Below are 23,154 nucleotides of genomic sequence, written 5' to 3'. Positions count from 1 at the left end.
TAGTGTTATCCAGTCCATCCATATAATATGAAATCTAATAGGGGAGAAATAAAAGTAGTGGGAGCTGTACTTCCTATTTAAATGTATTTTTTTAAAAAAACATGGTTTTGGTTTCTTTTTCCCCCGTCTTTCTGCATTTTCTTATTTTTTTCTCCCTTTTTCCCTCTTTCTCACTATTTTTGAACTTAATCTGTTAAAACAAAAAATTTCCCCCATTTCAGCAGTGGCCTCTGAGAACAGTCAGACTTCACTGAATTCACTGAATGCAGGTGAACATACTGTATGTGATGGCTTAGGTCTCTCTCTTACTAATGCTGGTAGTTCAGTGGCTAAGGATGAGAAAAAAAATATATTTACACAGCAATTACATGAATTACATGGTTTACTGTCTAAGTACCATTCCAAATCATGGTAATTGTCACAATATTAAATAACCGAATGTCATCATAGAAGGAACACAAGTAATTACCACACTTCTACATATGATAACTCTTAAACATAATTGCTATGTAATCTTTAGGTGACTGAATTATCATGCAGACCCATGTGCAGGCTGCCAGCACACCTATGCATAAAAAAAGCTTTAATTAAATCAAAGTTTACTGCTGTTTTTTTCTTTTTCTTTTTTTTTTAATGGAATTATTTTCAAAACATGGCAATTCAGGGCTAGATTTTGGATTAATACGCTACTTTTACTCATTTTTGTTTAAGTGTGTGATATGAATTTGCCTCAACAAATAATGATGAACACATATGCATAACTGCAACAGTGGCATAGGTACAAAAAGGATATTTGCCTGTTCACGGGCTACATGTCGTGAATCCACAGACCCACAGAAGTCAAGCCATTGTCCTGATCAGCTGTGGATCAGATGACTGACTGTTAAGGTCACTTTTGCAGATGTTACAAAGTGGTATCAGCTGGCCTTGGGGAAAATATTATATACCCTATATAGGTCTTCCTATCACCATCAGAAAGTAAATTTAACAAATGTTAATGGAAGATAATATCTGACATTGTATATGGAATAATATTTTAATTATGTATCTTTTTTATGAAGGTTGCTTAAGCAGTAATGTCCATCAGTTTTCTTTTATTTGTAGCATTTGTTCCAGTCAGTTGTAAGTAGATTCAAAAGAGTATAATTTGTATAGCAAATTTGCATTATGTAGAAGTATGATTTTTGTGATAACAGAGTGACTTTCACATAGTAATTTTTTTCTATAAACAGATTTCATGCTTCTCTAAAAGTTATTTTGTAAAGGTACACACAAAAATCTCAAGAAGACATTTCTTGTATCTCTTGACTGCTTGTAAGGCAAGCAAAAATAAGGAGTGATATAATCTGTGTTACAATATTTTTCTAACCAGTTCCTTTGTTCTTCAAAACAAACTCCAGAAGTAATGTATTTACTTGAATCATGATTACAATCTCCATCTCTGAAATCACATAGTGTTGCTTCTGAATACAGACTCAGAATATGAGCCAGAGTAGCCTCATTTCTGAGAGCAACATCTGCATCTCTGCCTGAGAAAATGTGTCCTCCTTGCATATTAGTGACTTTTTAATGGATTTCTTGCATAGCAAGTATAACATGCCATTCTGATTTTTAATTTTGAGCTGATTCACATTCCTGGACATTTTTCATTCAGAAAAAAACAGAGCAGGCTGAGAGTTTTAGTTTTGCTTAGAGCTTAATAAGTATTTATTATTGGAATGTGTATTGTAAGGTGTGTTTTAGAAAGAAAAGTGATATTTCTGATATATATTGCTGCATTCTTATATACATGATTTATAGATTATATACTCATAAAGATGGAAGATTGCAGTCAATTTGTAGTCCTTGTGTTTTATACACTGAATAAAGTCTCCTCACTATTTAGTTTGCATAAGCAATATGGGGGTCAAAGTTTATCATTTCATAAGAAGTCTTTCCAAGTTTAAGAAGATTTGAGAATAGGTTCAAGTTATATGGTTGTAATCTGTTTCATTGCAGAGTTTGACTGCTAACAAATATCTAACACCCTTGGGTCTGAGTATCTTAGTTTGTTGTCTAATCAGAGACAGAGATGAACAGAGACTACACGATTATTGTGTAAATAACTTCTGTCTACTTGGCCCTCTTCTTTCTAATGGCAAAAAGAGTCTAGAACTGGTGCTTCCAGTTATGTGATGCAACTAATGGCAAGAATGGAAGGTATTGATGGCATGGATTATTTATAGCCTGGTAATTAGGGGTGAGAGAATGCTATGGAAGACTCAGCATATGATTCTATATAACTTGAAGAAGTGATTGGAACTGAAAATTCAGAAATTTAAAATTCTTCCCTTTGGCCTCCTTTCCATGAACACGGTAATGGGTCAATGTGGTCCATGAAAAAGTCTATCCATTAAAAAAAATACATAAATCTTGGCCATTGGAAAGAGCCTTCAAATCTTTCAGTGACTATTACCCATCTGTTTGATGACAGTCAGATGCTACTGATTCAAATATGTTAAAAAACTACTGTGAAACAGGAATGCTATTGCATATGCTCATTAATCTTTTAGAAAGGAGAAGTACAGCATCTTACAGAGACATGAGGAAACTTGCATTATAGAATCTGCATCCTCTGTCTTCTAGATCTCTTTGACTCCCACAGGAAGAATTTTGTGGAATCTTTGGCTGTTGTGAATAGAGAAAGAAAATTTATTTCTATGACTTTTTTCTGATCTAACTTGAAAAGGTGAGCAGAGTGATTAGATTTACCTTCCAGGTTTAACACAGCTTTTTCTGACATGCTTAAGGCTTCTTCCATTAATACTGGTGGTCTTTGTATCTGAGCTAATGTGTGAGTATGAATGAGTACAAGATAGCATGTCTTACATTTTGATCTCAGGTAAACTCTGAAATACATGGTTCACAGAAAACATTTCTAATCTTTAAAACTCTTAAGCTTAAAAAGCAGGAGCATTGTGAAGGTAAAAATCACAATTTCTGATGATCCATGCTGCACTGAGATCCGTAATTTTGTCTTTAGTATAAATTAGGTGGACCTATAGGTCAACTGTCCACTGCCATGCTTCCCCCATATCAGTCTGGGGAGCTGTGAACATAGTTTCTACAAGGTAGCAAAGTCCTTAACTTCTGCAATTTGTAATAATGCCTAGAGAGTCAACATTTTTTGTTAACTGAGGATAGTGATCATATTGTCATTATACATATATATTTATTAAAGATGTACAGAGGACAAATGGTTGTATCAACCAGAAACAGATCACATACTTCATCAGCATCCAGAGGATCATTGTGTCAGCAGAGCAGATGACCTGGAAGTAGTAGAGAACTAATTATTATCTTAGTTATTTGTGGGGAAAATCCTGAATGATGGAAGCATAATGCGTTGGTCTTCATATTTGAAAATGTGCTGTGCTCAGTGATGTAAGGATATATGAATAGGCATTTAATCAACATGACTGCAATCTCATTCTCAATTGGGTGTGTTTTATTTAATGAACACAAGATGGGTTGTGGATTTTTTTGACTGACCAATGAAATATAAATAATTTCTGAAATGTTGGATATGGTTTTACAGACTTTTTTTCTAGAAAATAAATGCTAAACTTCACGAAGCTTGATTGAATGCTCTTCTTTAACACTCAATTAACTCTTATGTCATTGTGAAAGCCATTTATGGAAATCATAGAATGTGAAAAAGCAACCTAGACAGATACTGTACGTAACCAGTCCTTTGATAGCAATTGAGGACACAGAAGTAGCAAAACTTGACTCTGTAGACCGCTTGGGTGGTTCCTAAATTCTCAAGAGAAGAATGGATGGATGTACCTCTGAATCAGGGTGTAAAATATTATTTCAGAGCTTAGTTGAAAGTTAGCATTTTTAAACATGTGTTTGACATATGTTGTAAGAACAGAAGCAACAGGGTTTTGCATAATCAGCTAATGTAGGCCATATAAATTCAGATTGAAATGTATTTGGTTATTTAGGCATAGTGTTTTAATGGAGTTTTTAAAGATTCTTCTGTGTTAATTACACAAGAGTGGTTTCGTTTCTGTATTTTGATGGGGTCTGCAATGTTTAAATTACTTCCCACCATAATAGCAAAAGCAAGTTAGTAATCTTTAAAAGTTGTGAGCAGTCACTGAAGAGAAGCCCACAGTAGGCAAAAATTAGCTATTGTTAAAGAATGATAAAATACCATCCTTCATTTCATTCAAAGCGTTAAATGGCTGGTATGAATATGGTATGCCAATAAGAATTGTGAATGTTTTTGAAGAATGTAGGTGGGAAATACTTTTTTTTTTTCCAAATATGAACAGTTTTCCATTAATTCCTTTTTAAGAGTTTTGCTTAGTTACTATTTAAATTGTCAGTTGTGAATAGTGAGGATGAAATGCTCATACAGATAGTAGCTAAGGCACTTGTGAATTATCATAGATCTTCATACAAAGGGGATTTCTTAAACAAATGCGTATAAATATTTATATATTCGTATTATCTATTTACAATTTTTACTGAGCTCTGAAGTATGTCTGTTGAATGGAATTATGTTCTGTGGCTATTTTTACTGTGGATCTAGCCTCCAGAAAATTGCGGAAAATTGTTGCTTATTCTTTAGAGATTAAGTCATAAAAATAAGACAACGTGAAAATTTGTAGCATCATTATGTGACATTTGTGTGAATATTGGATTGACTTTAGATTCTTATGACTGCATCCTTCAGTTTTCTTCCTAGATTTGGAATAAAACCAAACCTGGAAACAAAAATTAGCCCGAATCACAGAACTTTTTTTTCCTTCTTGAAACTAGTTGAGGTCACAACTTACCCAGGATTTCAATATAAAGCTAGAGGAGGCTTATGCCTGTGGTTTACATACAGTTTGAGGAATCTTATGAAATTGCTAGGCAATTTTTTGGGGGCTCATGTTTTGCTGTTTACAGTCCTCAGAAATACCTATACTGGATTTTAAAGAGGTATCAAATTAATTATCAATGATCACTCAGAAGTCTTCCATTTTCAACTATAATTACAAAAGTGTACATGGCAGCAACTATATTTTAGAGAAACCAGAAGATGTTGAGTACAGTTGTAGTATTTGTCCCCCAAATCTGCTTTTTTTATATCCTATGGATTAAATTTATGTTCTGCCTGGTTCCTACTTTTTATAGTATTAAATCATGACCAAGATAAAGTGTATTTACAGTGCATATAACACTTGCACATTTTTTATTCTGTTCAAGTACAATCTACATATGGCATGTCTGTTTTTCCAGTGGCCACAGGAATATATAATCACTTATCAACAATGTTATTTGTTTTTTCCTTAGGGGCCGATGTTATCAATTTTGATGGCAACGTAGTGTTACCATACAGATTCAGGAACAAGAAAATGAAAACACTGAAAGATGTCATCTCTCTGAAATTTAAAACGTCTGAAAGCGAAGGTGTACTCTTCCATGGAGAAGGACAGCAAGGAGACTATATCACCTTGGAACTGAAGAAAGCCAAACTTGTGCTAAATTTGAATTTAGGTATGCTTTGATTGTTTAGTTTTGTGTGCGATTTAATTCCCCCCAAGAAATTTTAAGCCAAATATTACATGCTTTTTTCCCCTAGTGATATAATAGGCCACATAATCAGATCATTTGATGAAAATGTTATTCATTCCCTTTTCATATTTGGGTAGAGGGGATGTTGTGTTGGTTTGGTTTTATTTTATTTTGGTGTTGGTTTGGGTTTATTTTTTTCTGTTCCATTCCTTCCTTTTTACTATGTGTGAGATACCACAAAAATAATATCACACAGAAAAAAAATATAATCAATAGGTTGTTATTATAAACTTGCCACAAACAAACAAACAAACAAAAAAGCCTTGTTAGAATTGTATTTTCTTCAGCTGTGGATTTCTGTGAGAGAAAGACCCTGTCATCAGTGCAAGACAATTAAAGGTCATCCTTAGAAACCTTGTAGCAAAAAAGGTGTCATTCTTTGAAGCTACAGACCACATGAAGTTGAGGTTCAGCAGCTTTTCTGAAATCTGAGTAGTAGGGCTAGGAAAGGAAAGAAGACATACCTGTTTATTAGGTAATCTCATTATGGAGTCCCATGTATGTTACACTAGTTCCCGCCTTCTTTTTCCCTCCCAGTGGAAGACTACAGGATCATAAGTGACCTGATTTATTAAGTACTTTATTATGCAAAATCTCACATTTGTCTGAGATGTGATCTCTGACCAACATAGCTGCACTGGCAAAAGCCACTGGAAAATACAGGAGATGACTGCAAAACTGTACTCTTGCTAGTAGTTTGACTTCCAGAATGGGAAGGTTACTGCAGGAGGAAAGAACAAAATAAACTATGTTAGAAGAAGGCGTTTATTGCTGCTGTTAGCTCAATCTGCATTGAGCCTTTTCCTATATAGTCACTGGTATAGCTATACTGGCAGAGTGTATCACAGAATCACAGAATGTTAGGGGTTGGAAGGGACCTCAAAAGATCATCCAGTCCAATCCCTCTGCCGGAGCAGGAACACCCAGATGAGGTTACACAGGAATGTGTCCAGGGGGGGTTTGAATGTCTCCAGAGTAGGAGACTCCACAACTTCCCTGGGCAGCCTGTTCCAGTGCTCTGTCACCCTCACCATAAATTATTCTCAAATTTAAGTGGAACCTCTTGTGTTCCAGTTTGAACCCATTACCCCTTGTCCTACCATTGGTTGTCACCAAGAAGAGCCTGGCTCTGAAGTGTAGAACTCGTTTAAGTGTTTGCTGTTATCAGCCAAAAACAGGGTCTTGTTACCAAAGTCTATTATCAAGCACCATGTTCTCCTCAACAGTTGTAAATCAGTATAATTCCAGGTCAGCTCAGGACCTGGCCAAAAAGCCATCCTAGGAAAGGTGACAGTTTTTCATTTCTGTAGGGTAGGGACGAAAACACAGGAGACTCCTAGTTGAAAACAACGTTACAGCTGAAAGTAGGTATTACTTCTCTGGTTTGCCTCCAGATAACTTCTGTTACAAATAACTATTTATAACACTCACTGACCAGATGTATTTGATCTAGCTATTTTTTACTTGTGGCAGCAACCCTTGACTGGGCAGATCTTAGCTTCACAGCAGATTGACTTCCTTCAGCTTACTGTGTGTCTGATATGATTCGGTTGAAATATTGACGGAGCAAGAGGAAAATGTTTGCCTAACTGGTATGAGGTGAGAATTGCTATTGTTTCTAATCTCATTTTAGGCAGCAACCAGCTTGGCTCTATTTATGGCCACACATCTGTGATGACAGGCAGCCTCTTAGATGATCACCACTGGCACTCCATCCTCATAGAGCGCCACGGGAGAAACATCAATCTCACCCTGGACAGACGCATGCAGCACTTCAGAACCAATGGAGAATTTGATTACCTGGACCTGGATTATGAGGTAGACAGTGAAATTTGTTTGTTTCCGTTCAAATTTGCTTTAGAAAGATAAGTCCAATAAGAAGAGAAAAGAAAACTTATATAATATGAGATGTTTTGGTACTTTTTTGTACATCTGTTGAAATTATTTTTCCCCTATATTTCCTGAAATTTTCTTTCCAACACTCTCTCTTAGGTGTAAATTAAGTTTCCTTTCCTTAGTCTGCCAGATCCCATCTGGTGCAAAAGTCATCTCAGCCTTTTGTTTTAAAATGTGAGTTCTATGTTATTCAGCAAGTTAAAAATACACTACTTTTAAATCTGTAAAAGCAGTTGCTGTAAGCAGAAAGTAGACTTTAAAAAATCATACAATGTTATTCCATTCAGGTGATAATTTTGCACTTGAATTGGAAAGCCTCATTCTGTACTGACAATTAATATTTATTTTTAGAAAGGGAAACACATTAGCACCTTTTTACCAATATGAATCTTGATCTTGTATTACGTAAGTAGTTACTTCTTTATATTTTTACAAAGATGGCATCAATAGCTTCTTTTTATAAAGAAGCAATAAAAAGTTAGGAAAGTTCTAAGAAAACTTCTATTTAATCAGTCAGGTTAATGCACACAAGTGTTGGTAGTAATTAAACATGGATTTGTTGTTTGATTACACTCTGGTTTCTGCTTTTATGAACTTGTTCATTTCCTCTTCAGCACATTGGTTATTACAAACTCTGTATAATGATTTTCTTGCACTCCTTACTGTTTCTAATGAGAATCAATTTGGTTGCCTCAGCCAAATACATATATTTCCATCTTTGCAACTTTGTAAGCTGTGAGAAGGAATGAAAATGATGTAATGCAGAAAAGTTTGAATTAACTTTTGTATCGATATTTTTACAAACAATATTTTGATTAAGAATATGATATGAATGTTTGAAAAATTTACTTATGATTGTAAATGTTATTGAATCAAATATTTACTTACATTCCAGCAAATCTTTATGGATGACTTCTTTGGTAGCAGTTATAATGGCAAAATAGTGAGCAAATTTGCCTGTACCTCTATTACTCATCGAGCACCGAATATCTGAACTGAGCTACTGAAAACTCACATGAAATAGATTTTATTAAAAATTTTCAAGTGAGTTAACCACAGAAAAAGGCCGAATGCCATAAGCCAGAGTTGGGTGATTCACACATATTTATATAAATATATATATGTGTAGCATGTTTACAAAATAAATACATTGCATACAACAAATCTACCCCTAGTAAGAGGAGATTCACCTTCCTCTCTTCTGACAGTTCTCAAAGATAAGTTTCAGTCTCCATGTACATGAATCCCTTGTGTTTAATGAAACTTATTCAAGTGTGTGTGGATACATATTTCTGTGGTTCATATAAATGCAGGAGCCTTAACCTCTTTCCCTTTCTTTCCCCTCAATTTATCTCACTGGTTTTGGTTTTAGTCATCACAGACTAAATTTAAATGTGTTGCCCTTGTGATAAATTAATCAGAGTGGATAAACCTGAAAGAATCAAAACTATTCTTTATAGAAGTTTCTAGGTTAATCTCCTTCATAAAAGTTAAGCACAAAAGAGGAATAAAAAAGAGTTCTGATTGCATTTTCAAGATTAAAAGGAAAAAAATCCTGTGAGTCCCTTTTAACTCTTCTGTCATGGTATGTGGTTTTTGCAATTTTTCTCCTTTTTTTTCCCAAATATTTTCCATTTTCTCTTGTCCAAACACATGACTATAACATGCAGAAGAATGTTTGACAGCCATTAAGATTATTACTGTCATATTCCTCAGTTCATATAAAGTGCTGTATCTTTTCTAAAGTCAAATTATGTCAATTTATAATACCTGAGGATGTGTCCCGCAAAACACCTTTGCATAACTGGTATGTGCTCTTTATAAAGATTTTGGGTTTCAGCTGTATAGCTTTAGTTCATCTTATGTGCCAAATCAAAGCCTCCTCTTTGGGATAGAAAGTGATATCTAACACGCTTTTAAAATGGAAAATGTGTCCCTAGAGCTACATTTTCTTGCTCTCAGTAATAACAAATGGAATTAACAATGAATTATATATAAACGCTTGGCTCTGCCAAATCTCAGAAGCAGATTACAAGTAGGCATTTTTATGAGAATTCATGGGGCAGAGAAGCTAAGTGTCATTACTTTTTATGCCATTGTCTATTGGATATAAATACTTAACATAGATTTCAGGGACTGATCTCATGAGTCTCTTATTCTTCAGATTTGGACTGCAAAATACTAGTGAAAACATGTAGCATTTATTCGCTTGAAACATTTCAGAAGAGACCCTGATGCAGTAGAGACCTGTGTAGTCTCTATGGAGTGACCGGGAGAGACTTCACAAGAGATGAACTTTTTTAGTTAGTAAAATATTTGTTTTTCTTCATCTTTTTAGCACTAGAGATGCTGAATAACCCAGTGTTTTATCGTAATGGAATTCAGCATTAAGGGAAAACCAATTCCTATTTGACCTTGATGGCTGACTCTTTGTGGTGGTTGTTTTCATGTTCTCTATGGAGCTGATTTGGCCTGCTAACTCATGTGGTAACTCCTCCTTGACTATAACTACGTGATAAAAGCATGTTCTCAATAGTGGAAGGTTCTTTTATCTAACAGGGGATAAAAACTTTAGTTATGCGATTCTGTAAAATTCTTCTGGATAAAGTAGATATATAAGCTTTAAAGGAAACAAGTGCATCACATTGGAGCCCACAGCTGCTGTGTTGTAGTCTGAGCTCTGACGCACAGTTAGAGCTGAGTGGCTTATTTGAACCAGATTATCCGGCTAGCTTCATATCTGCTCTTGTTTAGAAAAATAGTGGGGTGGACATTTATTCCAAGTTCTTTGTTTGAGATACGTACTGTTCAGTAGCAATCAGAAAAGCAATCCATATATGAACAACTGTGATGTTTGTGTTCTCACTATTTGGACAATTATAATAATACTTGGGATTTACTACCATAAATGTTTGCTTGCACAAATTCCTTACAGATTTTTTTCTGCTCTTACAGTGCTTATTTTCTGTTAGTAGTGTTGCCAGCTCTTTCATTTGCCATGTTTCAGTGTTCAAAGAAAGCAAATACATCTACAGCAAATTTGTTTGAAAGTATTTGCCCTCCAGTAACTATCTACCATTTTCTGTGTCATTCAAAGATAACCTTTGGAGGCATGCCTTTTTCTGGGAAGCCAAGTTCTAACAGTAGGAAAAATTTCAAAGGCTGCATGGAAAGCATCAACTACAATGGCAATAATATCACTGACCTTGCCAAGAGGAAGAAATTGGAACCTTCTAATGTGGTAAGAGCATCATTTAATGATCATCTAAACTTCTGCTCCTCCTAAAGGAGACTAAAAGGTTTGTGATTGTGTGTAGCTGATCTTCTTGTGATATACTGGAATTATACAGAATACACAAAAAAATTATCACATACCCAAAGATCTTATTGCATGTAGCTTTGTGACTTTTTATTATTGCTATTTCTGAGCATTTTACTTCTGGGGTTCTGTTTCATCTTTTCAAAATTAACCTTCAATATCAGACAACTACTTTTTGAAAGAAAATCATTTAAACCTATATGTACTGCTTTCCTTTCCTCCCAAATTACAGTAGTCCAAAACTAGCACAGACAAGATTTATTATTAAATCAATTACAGTTTTCTCGTGGCTTTAAATCCTGGTATATTCCATCCCTGCAGAGCCAGTTAGTTTGCTGGAGTGCAAAAGTCATTGCAAGTGAATGCTTCTGCATGCTGTTCTGGTACCTCTGAAAAGCCTCAAGATATTCAACTTGAAAATCATTATTTAGCGTATTAACATTACAGAACTTATTAACATTTTATTCTATCTTTTCTCTTGCTTAAACATTCATAGTTACTTTCATGTTCAAACTTGCGGCTTTATGGACAGGGTGATTAAGAAAGAATGAACTTTAATTACTGTATTTTTAAAGCTCTAAATGTTCCTAAAATTGCTCACTGGCATGCAAATGCAACGTGGGTATGAAATACATTATTGCCATGAGATTGAGATGGTCTGAATAAGTTGTTTAAGAATTTCTTCTGCACAACTTTACAGCCTTCACAAAGTCCTGCTAATAATATGTATGGTTCCACTATTGCTTTTCTCTTTATGTAATAAAGAGTAAAATTTAATATATGCAACAATGATGTACTGCAAAGAATTTATTATCATTTGATTACTGCTTGGATAGTAATATTGAAGTTCCATATAACTGTATGAACAATATGGCTAAATGGTCAAAGTAATAAGAAAATATGAAGGATAATTTTGGATATGTGACATTTGCCTATACAAATTCAGTAACACAGCCTGAACTCTTGAATCTTTGACTTTTTTTCTCCCAGATTGCCTGTGATTTCCGGCCTGCAGTGCATTTTAAGCTTGTAATGTAACCATAATTTTCAAAGATTGATGCCTCATTTAGAAAAAGATCTCTGCACAGGAGCAATCTTTCAATTTTATGCAGTCAAGTCCACTGCAAGTTAGTAGGGTATATTCTTAAAGCTTCTTTCTGAACAGAAGTGTTACTTAAAAGGTTTCTGTAGTGCAAATCCTATCCTTTCAAAAGTGTGGTGTAGGTAGCAGGACTGTGAAGTCTCTGTAAACTCTCCTCTCTGATTTTTGTTTGTTTTTTTTTCCTTTGTTTGTCTTTAAAACTCTGTTGCCTGTAACATGAAAGTAAAATCCACAGAGGAAGCTTTGGAAGTGTTAGTGCTGCATCAAGAGGCTATGGCTTGCTAGCTTAATTTGATGATTCTGTTGATTTCCAATTTTGAGAATGACTATAAAAATATGTGACCTTTTTGTTCAGTAGAATTACTTAAATTGCATCAGTTTTTCAAAAGCAAAATAAATTTTACTCTAAATAAATCAACATGGATTTTTACATTTCTTACAAAAGCTTTTTTCCTCCTAGTTTTTAGTCTGACTTAGCATGAAAAATAGACTCAGTTGAGACCACTGTTGCTAATCATGTTTATGATGATGGCACTAAAGCAATCCAACAAGGATCGATCAAAGCTCCGTTGTAGGAGATCTTGTAGAAATCCATTACAGTAGGCACACCCTGCCCTAAACTGTGTATTACCTGAAGAGGCAAGACAGACAAAATGTAATGAAGTGGAACACAAACAAAGTAATCAGTGTGGTGATGAGATATATCATAAGGGAGTCGGAGAGGAATGGAGAAAAGACGGATATTAAAGAAGCATGATACAGACAAAAAAATATTCTTAGATACAGGTAGTTGAATTTCAAAAGTCACACAGTGAAAGGGAGTTCACAAGTTAAATGTACAGAATGAGGAGGCCCAGACAATCAAAGATTATAGTAAGATGATAATTTCGATTTGTCTCTAAATAAAATTAAAGTTTAAAAAAAAAAATAGGTCTCATATACATAGGTGTTATGAGCAAGAAACCACCACCTAGCAGATCTTTAATTTATTGAAGAGTAAGGATGTAAAGACAATTTAAAAGTATTTTTAATTTAAATAAAGCCCAACACTCACTGCAATAGTATATTTGTTTTAAATTAAAAGGGTCAGAATAAAGGAGAAAAAAGTTGGGCAGTCCTTTGTGATACCAAAGATGGAGACAGCTCTTTGGAGAGAATGAGTCAGATGGTCTTGACCAGTTATTGTTGCTTTTGTTAGTGGAGCCTCACAGAAGACAAATGAAGGAAATGATAAAGATATCTGAAAGGGAGAGTCAGGGAGAAAAGGACAGCTGAGACAAAGAATTAAAGTGTCTACTTTTCTCCTGAACCAAGTTGCAAACAAGAGTTGGCAGTGACTAACTAGCACTGTAGATGCTAATTCTTGCATGCAACTTGACTCAGGACTACAATAGAAACAGGAAATACACATGTAAACAATCCTCCCGTCCATCTTTTATGTTTTCTACTAAAATATAACAAGCACTGTAGGACTTTCATTATATTGCATAACTGAAGAGTATTGACCCTTGCCCCACCAGTGAGAAGAGAGTAGATTACGCAGCTAACAAGAAGTTGTCCAGGGAAATTGGGGTTTAGGAATTTAGTCACTTCATCAAATTTTCCTACCCAAATGTATATTAAGGACAAGCAATGTGAAGACTAATTGGGTTCATTTTCTGCAGAACACTCTCTCCAGTTTTAAAACTTGTAACTGAAAAATGCTGAGGAGAATTATGAATACTGCCCTCCATCCTTACATCCCCTAGGTCTATGCTCCACCCACTTCTGTAGCTCCTATGCCATGTATTACTGAGTGTAATCATATACAAACTTAAGATGAGTGTTTTCTTTAAATGGTTTATATTAAGCAAACATTATGTTAATCTTAAGGATAAGTAATAAGAAAAATTCTGAAATAAGATGATAAGCATTAGCATACAGTACATTGCCTGTACTATATGATCCATCCTGATTTAGCAGGTATTGTAGTCTTAATAAAGTCATTAATTCTCTTTTGAAAGCTATGCATGCAGCTGGTAGCTATTAGTTGGGAAAAGTTTTAAGACCCAGTAGTGTTTCCACAAGGGATAACATCTGAATGTGGATAGGCAAAATTGATTTGTAGGAAGTAAACGTGAAGCTAATTTGCAACAAGGTGAAAGATCATATACAAAGCTCAAGCTTCCCAAATTAAGATGTTTTCACCATTTCCCTTTTAATGTAGTACGAAAAAATATCTAGTAAGACCAACAGCTTCAGTATAAAGGCACACTATATGTTTGTTTTTAACATGTCATTGCCCAGAGGACTATTCAGCAAGTCACTCTGAATCTACAGAAAAGAATCTCTTTCTTTTTGAAAAACAGGGATGCTATTATATAGAGAAGCTGCAGATTAATGATTCTATAATTAGCTAGAACTCTTGACCTAGACCTAGTGAGCAATCTGTATCAGATGGGCTTTACTTAAAAGAGGAGTCGTTTCGTGAATTACAGTCATAGAGGGAATTCATAATCCAGTTCAGATTAATCTCAGTGGCTCAGTAGCGAAAATACTAGCCAGCAGAGAAAATAGAATTGCACGTTACTTCTTCAAGAAATCTTTTATGCATTTAGAGTGCTCATGATAAATGCATTCACGGGTGTGAAAAAGGATGTAAATGCATTCAGTGCCATTAACATTAATAGGTGCTATATGTGCAAGTATCCCATACATCAGGATATCAGGAGAGTGTCTTTTTTATTTGAAAGCCTCCTTGTTATGAAGAAATTGTTACTTCCCTCACAGTAACAAGGCAGCAAGAGAAAATCTTGAGAACATATAACAAAATGCTTTCTGTGCACTACTTATTTGGCATCTGTGACTGAATCATGAGGTGTCAGCTCTTACAAAATGCTGTTGCCCTCAGTGTCACCACAGGACTGCCTTAACTACATAACATAAGTTGTTTCTAATCCATAGGGTGACTATTACACCGAGATTGTTAACAAAGGGTAACAAAGGGTATTTCAGCCACTCTCCAGCTTTTTTTTTCTGTATGTAAAGTTTGTGATTTAACCAAAAGTATTCTGTAGCACACTTGGAACTGTTCAGACTACAATTGTTCAAACAAATGACTTAACTATTTTCAGTTAATGCTCAGCTGGCTGAAAACGTAAAAATAAAACGTCTAAGCAACTTATAGAGCAAAAAGCCCAGAATAGCCAAACAGTTTAGCAGCAAAAGGGAAACCCTTCGCCTTTTTACCTTTACTCAGAAAGTAGTTGTAATTTCTCTCCTTCACACTGTAATTTAAAAGCTTCCTATAGTTCCTAAGTATTTTCCTAAATCCTTAGCTGTTTTTCATTTTCTCTAGAATGTGGGTGTATGAAAAGAACATGGTTTGTAAAGCTGACATTTTATCATAAAGATAGGAATAAATCTTTTAGGAGATCAGCATAAAGAAATCTCTTTGCTTGTTCCAGATTATTGGAAACATCAGTGTTTCTTAAGTGATGGTGGAGGCTTCCAACTAGCAGTCTAGTTGCTGCTAGTTCTACTTGCCTACACAGGTAGACCGTGTGGCAGTATAACTTCTGACACTGTAGGAAAAAGAGGTGGTTATGCAGAGTAATCTAAGAATCTGTCTGAGTGATCAGGAAACTATTATTTTCATTCATTTACTTTTGCCATGGAAATACTATATAAAAAACTGAATCTGCCACACAGGTGGTATCTGCCTATGGCACAGATAAGGTGTTTTCTGATGTGTTGTTCTTCTAAAATGTGGTGGGTTTGGGCATTGGTAACTGAGTGCTACATCTTGCTTCCTTATTGACATCATCTAGCCCATATCCAATTGAAAATAATTACTTAAAAAAAAAAACAAAAAACCCACAACTTAGGACTTTGCTCCCACATATTTTCAGACACAAAGTTCCTAAATGGCTTCCAAATTCTCTAACTTCTCTCAAGATGAACTTTCAGATGCATTTATACACTATGAATACAAACATATATGACATAAAAGCTTATATCAGGAAGTCAGTAGAATGGAGTTTAAAAGTACTTGTGTGATAAGGATGATGACTGACTCCTATTGGGATTCTGAACAGTGCTTAGGTGAACCTCATCTCTAAACATCTAGGTACATCTGAAAATGTTGTTCAATCTTTGGTATTTTTTTAATGTACAAATAAATATTAAAGGAATTCCTATATTGGTCATAGTAATAATTTCCATACTGTGTCAGATGAAATTTTTCCTTCCCAAATTGAACTGAATTTGCCACAGACTATCCATCTGTCACAGTGCATCACAAAACCTAACCATAGAACAGGATACACCCTGCCACATATTAGAGGAATTCTTCATCAGAGGAAATTTTCCTGTTATATTTGAATTGATGCATTAAAATGTCAGTTCTGGATAGAGATTCCTACGAATTATTTACAATTTCTAAGAAAACAAATCACAATACCATTGTGGTCTTTCATGAAACATGACATGAGAATCAGAGTGAAAAATCCATGTCCCTAATTCGAGTCTTGTTTATAGATACATTTTAAAGCCTTGGAAATTAATAAGCTCGACTGGATTTTTTTCAGTTTCCCAAAGATTAAAATTTTACAGTGTGAAAACTGGAATTTCTTTTCTAGAGAAAATTATTGACTGCAAATATTAGGCATTGTTCATGATCAGCCACTGTTCTGTTTCATGAAAGCAAGTGTTAGCTCTAATATTATCCAGTAGGAAACATAACAGAGAGGCTAGCTCTTCATGAGATATTATACATCATTCTTTCACAACCTTGTGTATTGTATTGATTGACACATTGATATAAGGGTATTTGGAAAGATGTTTTTCTTTTTTATTAAAGGATGAATGACTGCTCTGTTATACACTTCTTCATGACAACAAACAAGCCTATGTTTTTCTGTGATTCATTTCTTCATCTTTGAACTGGAAATATTAATGCTTTCATCTAAGCTTTATCTTAGACTATAACTCTTCAGGGCAAAAACTACCTCTTATTGTGTATATGTACAGTACAAAATACAATGGTGCCACTGCTAGACAAGACAGAAATATCAGCAACAACACTGTAATTGTAACAATAATGATAATATTAATAACACATTTTTAGATACAACTTGCATTGATCACAGCAGACTCTAGGTTGAATAAAACCTAGAATACTTTTCTAGAGGTAGCTATGAATTTAGTGGAATCTTACTTTTTTCTTCTTCCTTTTTTTTTTTTTGTTTTGTTTTTTTTTTTTGTTTTGTTTTGTTTTGGGTTTTTTTGTTTTTTCCTTGTGTGTGTGTGTGTGTTTTACTTAGGGAAACTTAAGTTTTTCTTGTGTGGAGCCACATGCAGTGCCTGTCTTTTTCAATGCCACCAGTTACCTTGAGGTTCCTGGTCGTCCAAGCCAGGATCTGTTTTCAGTCAGTTTCCTTTTCCGAACCTGGAACCCCAATGGACTTCTTGTCTTCAGCAACTTCGCAGATGATCTGGGGAATGTTGAGATTGACATAAATGATGGCAAAGTCAGTGTCCATATCAATGTCACCCTAGTGAAGAAGAACCGAATAGATATCTCATCAGGTAAGTGGTTCTTTTTATAATTGGTATCATTTTTGTTGGTATTGACTAAAAGCATCATGGACCTAAAAATTATAACAATTGTTTTACAAAATTTAAAATTTAAATTGCAGCTATATTAAATCATTTCTTGTGTGTTTCATTGAGTAAGAAGTAGAAGAATATTGAAACAGCTGTTAAATTTAAGAAGACAGAAATGTTCTTATTCTGCAGTGAAACCCAGAAAACATATAATCCCTTATCTATGAGGCAGCATTGCTTCTTTTTTTTATTTCTTCTATCTGTCTTGCAGTCTTCTCTGCAAAAAAATACTTGGTTTCAAAAGAGGAGGGTGCTCCCTTGCTGAGAGTAGCCTAATAATTAGGCTGCTTCTGTTACTTCCTAAAAAAAGATTGGTTTAATCACAAGCCTGGCATGAAAAATACTGTGGCATTCTCTAGGTATGCTGTACAGTCATGTTGGAGAAGTACCAGAGCTTTCAGTACCTAAGGAGGTTTTGGAAAATAATGAGTAAAAAGTACAGGATTTGATTTGTTTCTGGAAGAAAGTGTGTGTTGGTGTTAGTTGAGCAGTGTTTTAAAGTTGCTTGATACTTCCATTTTGATTAATTATATTTCAGTCTGGATTCTTTCTGGGCATTTCTGGATGAGCTGTAGCAAATATGGTGATAGCTACATCATGTCAATTAACACTTTTTCTCAGCAAAGTCATGACTGAATCATGTGTTGGAAAGTACAGGGCTGCTTGCAAATGGATCTATAATAACTCCACATAGAAAACAGAAATAAAACAGTGATCATTTGAAGTAGCAGATAGAACAACCTAGTTTCTTAGTCAAAATAGGGACATGTTTTTTGCCCGAAGTCATCTGTGGTTAATGTTTTTTGTGAATTTAATGTTGGAGGTATTTCAGTTTTCATCAACAGGATTGATACAGTGGTATAGCCCTGAATGAATGACAGTGTTTTTATGTCTACTATTCAGTTTCTATTTGAAAATATATAGTCTACATAGTCATATAAACACAGAATTGAGGAAATGTAAGAAAAAATTAAAAATGCCTTTTTTAATGAGAAAACATACATTAAGAGGGAAGTAATATTTCATTTGGCAAGTGGACATTTTTGCGACTTTTCTCTTTCTACCCTAGTAATGAAATAGAGCCGAGCACGAAATGAAATTATAGATAGAACTGAATAAAATATGAATAATAACAACTAAGAATTGGAATTTACCTGTTTTGTAAAATGAAAATGTTTTTGTGGAAAAAAATAGTATCTCTGTCACCGTTTATTGCAGGGCAACAATAAACTGTGGCAGATGCTCTCTGTTAACCTCCCATCCTCCCCACTAAGGAAAGGGAATAGGAGGAAACGGGAGACTTACCAGTTGGAAAGTTCTTTACTAATAATACTAAGAGAGAAAATAATACAAAATATACAAAACCAATACTGAATTTTCCAGTGTAGCACAGCTGTGGCTGAGCTGGCATCATGCGGGCGGTGGCAGAGCTGGCATCATGCTGGCGGCTGCAGGGCCGGCACCTGGAAGTCCTGGACTGGATTCAGCAGTAGACGGGAACAGGATTCAGGGATGCAGGGTCTGAAACTAGGCCTTGGATCACAGGCACGACAGGCAGGGTCCTCTTCAGATGCCAGCCATGGATGAAGAGAGCAAGACCCTCATGATCTACCACTTTTATAGGGTGTATGATGTGGATGGGCATAGAATATCTAGTTGGTCAATTTTTGTCACCTGTTCTATCCACCTCTCCCTGGGAGTACACCCCCCTCGCTTATGTGACATACAGAATTTATCAGCAACTTTTCACTGGAGGAAGCTAAAGTCTCTTAGTCCTTGTTCTACACACCTCTCATAATTTACTACCTTACTTTAGCAGTTTTTAATGTCAGCTTTCCATGTTAACATGGGTGCATTGGCAGTTCATTCTGGGTCATAGTCTAGCTCTGGCTGTAGAAATAACAGTTGAACTGACTGGCAGGAATTACATGAGAAAACTGTAGGCTGATGTGTAGGTGGCAGAGTTTATTCCTGCGCATCTCTATGCTAAAAACACTGGTGTGGAACAGAATTCAGGTTTATCTGTTTTTCAGTGTCATAATATTCTTTGAACACCTTAAAGCTGCATGTACTGACTCACGGAGCTCTAACTTACCATGAGTGATGTTCAGATAAACTTCCAACATATCAAATATAGCTAAATTCCCACCTTTCTCACTGGTAGCTGGGCACTGCAAACCTCCTTATTGAAGTACTTTATGAAGTGCCCAGTGACACCTGGGAGGAGGGATCAGACAGTATGTGAAAAAGATTTTTTTTTTACATAATTTTCATACCTAATTTATTTAAGCATTTTGTTTAAGAGAGAAAGGCAGCTGCAGTTTTAAATATTTTGATGACACTTTACAGAAATAGAAATTAAATAACACAAAGAAGGTAGAGGTAAAGGAGCTGCACTTCTAGTCCTGTATAGTACATGGACCGGTGTTTACTCCTTACCTATAGAGTCAGTAGGGTGAATAGTTTACAGGACATTGTAAAAAGTTTCGTAGACAGATGTAAGGTTTAGAGGCAAAAACACAAAAAAATCAGCAAGCAGAATCAATTGACTGTTAAGAAGAGTGAGCTACTACTAAATTGAGAAATCAGAAATAGGTTTCTACTTTATTTTTTGTGCCAACGGATTCTACTTTTTCTATTTTATATAGTGAATAAAGGGATATGATACTCTAAGGTGGTCAAATAGAAAGCATGAATAGAAAAACTTCGACTTCTATGTAAATACAACAACTATGAGAGGTTTACATAGCATGCTGAGGGAAAACATTTGGATCAATAGTAGGCAGTTCATGGAAATCATGAAGCAGACATTGCTTTGCATTTAAAATTGAGAGTTGTCATCAGGCAGTCTGTTCTTAACAGTTTTCTTTGTCTCCCAGAGATCCTTCTCTGCTGTCTTCTGTTGTCTGTTCTGGTTTTGTTAGGGATAATTTTTTCACAGTGTAAGCAAGAGCTCTTAGGTCTTATTTAATGTTATCCTTTGGTCTTCCAGACAGCACTTAACTGTTCCTTCATTTATTTAGCTACTTGTCCTGACCACTAGAGATTTCACTATATTCAATTCTTCATGAACTTCTCTCAGTTTCTTAATCAATTTTCTTTCATCCTTATTGGAACAATAAATCATCTCAGTACTTTATTCTTAAGATATTTAAAATAAAGATAATATTTTTCATTATTATTGTTGTGGTTTTGTATATCTGAAGCTTCTTCACTCATTGTTTGGAGTTCAAAATTATCTTCAGCCTGAGACATTCCTACTGTCCGTCATGCCTTAATTCCCTTTTTCATTCTATTTTTGCTACTTCTAAAAACTCACAGGTACTTGATGTTACCATTACCAGTTCCTGGAAAACTTTCTGTAGGTAACTTCTTGTTTTGCAAAAACGCATTTTATTTTCTTCTTTAATGTTAGTTTCCATTTATCTTGCTGTTCCTTTTATGCCTGCAGTCACTTTCAAACCTCTGCCTCATCTCTGCATCTGATTAAAGCATTTAAATGCATCTGTATTAGGAAAATTTCATATTTGTTTTGTATGTGCTGAACAGAATCAGAGATAATTAGATATACTGTAGTCTAATACATGTGATTTTTGCATTACTAGTAAAAGGCAATAGACTTTGTGCTGACCTGGCAAAGCAGAATCTCGGGTTTTACTAGACCTGGCTGTAGCTTGTTTAAAAGTGACCAAACGAGTTGTCCCTGACATGTCCTGGGCTTCAGCTTGGTGAATGGTAGAGGCAGTAAAGAGCCAGTAAAAAAAGTAATCATTTTTATACTATATCGATAAGGTGTATAGTCTTTTGCTCATAACACAATTTTGAGTATAGCAGAATATTTCATGTTAATATGCAGTTTAGCTTTCAGTTTATAGTACATATGAAATGGACAAAGATGATTAGTCATTGTTTTTATACTTACTGCCTCATTTTTGCTTACTGAGCTTTTTTGTCTTTTCCTTTCCTTTTTTTCGTGATCTTGCCAGTTGTTCCTTCAAAACAGGTCTCTAAACAATAAAAAATGCCGTCCCTTCCTTGCCCAGCATTCTGTTAAGTCTTCAGTAAGTGCTGATTAGCTGTGAACAGACCGGCAAAGCTGTTGTACAAAGTCAATAGCCTTGATTTTGTTTTTTCTTATGTTATTTAGATTCTACCACCATTTGATTGATGAGAGTTATATTAATAAACTTGCTGTTAGTAAGAGGAAAATCAGGCTCACGGAAAGCTGAAATAAAGATTTAATTAGAAGAAATAAGCTACTGACTGCAGAATTACACAGGTGAAATACTTAAAACTTGTGTATAAATCAAGAGTCAGATATCCTATTGACTTTTTCTCTGCAGAGTAAACTATGATTAATATCTTCACAAGTGCGTATGTCCCAGCATAGGGATTAATAATAGGAGAGAAATTCAGAAAACAGTCAAGAGATTTATATTTACTGCTCCATATAGTTTTAGAGTAAATTCTGCTTTTGGCATCATGGCATTCAGGCCGTCATCTTGGAAATTGCTGGGTTTACCCAAGGGATTGATGGAAGCAATGCTAGGCTGAGAAGTTGGAAGAAAGAAGTGTTCTTGCTTTCTTTAAGAACTTTAAAAGCAGATTTCCAATGTAGTTTTGCATATCAAAGGATTCTGATAGTCAGCTACAGTTTTAAAAGATTTAATTTTAGTATATGTTACCTGTTTACCCTGAGAACATACTCAGAATTTGTGGTCTTGCAATTAAGATAATAAATTGTTGATGAAGTTGTATTTATTTATAAGCTTTAACAAGTTCATATAATCTTTCTTGAGCTCAGAAGAAACCAAAAACTGGAAAATGTCACACACCTACATCTGTCTTTACCAGAAAATCTGTTATGAAACTTATCCCAAAGCCAATGCAAATACTGTTTAGTGGAGGGTTAAGCCACAGGCCATGCCCCAGTTCCCTCCTTTCCTTCTATGTAGTTACATCTACCTGCTTCAGCAACTTAACACAAATTCCTTATTAACAAAATCAAACTTCTTCTGAAGCTTTCAGCATGGGGTAAAATTGGTAGCCCATTAACAAACATGAAGAGTATTGCTTTGCTCAAAGATACAAAGTGACATTCAACATAACACACTTGGGGAATTATCTAATGGGTTTCTAATGTTTTTAACAGCAAACCCTGAATCCCTGTTTCAATATAGAAAATAATTTCTCTGCCCTTGAGAAATGGTGAAGTTTTCACGGTGGCAGATTCTAAAATATTCTCTTGATTTATCGTCTGCTTTCTTTCTCACTTGTTGTCCTTTCGTAGACAGCTCTGACCTTACATATCTAGATATTCTTTGCTCAATTTAAATACAAGATACTCTATAAGATCCCTTGGTTTTTACTTCATAATACAAATGATAAGTCACTGAAAAAAGACAACATCTCCTTTGAGCCATAGTATCTTAACGGAGAAGTTTTCAGAGTGTCCAAAATCTTCTGCAATTAAATTGAATTCATCTGCTTGGAGCTCCATTTTTTCCTCTTCTAACTCTCCTAGTTAACACCTTTTTCTGTATATTAACTGCTGCTCAAGGCTGTCTTCTGTTCCTCC

The 23,154-nt window shown here is 35.0% G+C and overlaps 1 protein-coding gene across 1 annotated transcript in view; it reads left to right on the top strand.

The window, feature by feature from the left end:
* CNTNAP2 (contactin associated protein 2) overlaps positions 1-23,154 on the top strand; it is a gene marked incomplete at its 5' end in the record, with an annotated part of 1,159,740 nt that overhangs the window by 530,640 nt on the left and 605,946 nt on the right. Inside the window, 4 exons of the mRNA XM_082045698.1 lie at positions 5,332-5,535; positions 7,247-7,431; positions 10,607-10,750; positions 17,234-17,498. Coding sequence (XP_081901824.1) covers positions 5,332-5,535; positions 7,247-7,431; positions 10,607-10,750; positions 17,234-17,498 — 798 coding nt within the window. The remainder of the gene's footprint in view (positions 1-5,331; positions 5,536-7,246; positions 7,432-10,606; positions 10,751-17,233; positions 17,499-23,154) is intronic.

Source organism: Streptopelia decaocto, assembly GCF_964273445.1.
Source record: "Streptopelia decaocto genome assembly, chromosome: 2".
In the NCBI taxonomy this organism is placed as follows: domain Eukaryota; kingdom Metazoa; phylum Chordata; class Aves; order Columbiformes; family Columbidae; genus Streptopelia; species Streptopelia decaocto.
The sequence above is the reverse complement of the archived record's forward strand: the minus strand, read 5'-3'. Positions and strand labels throughout refer to the sequence as shown.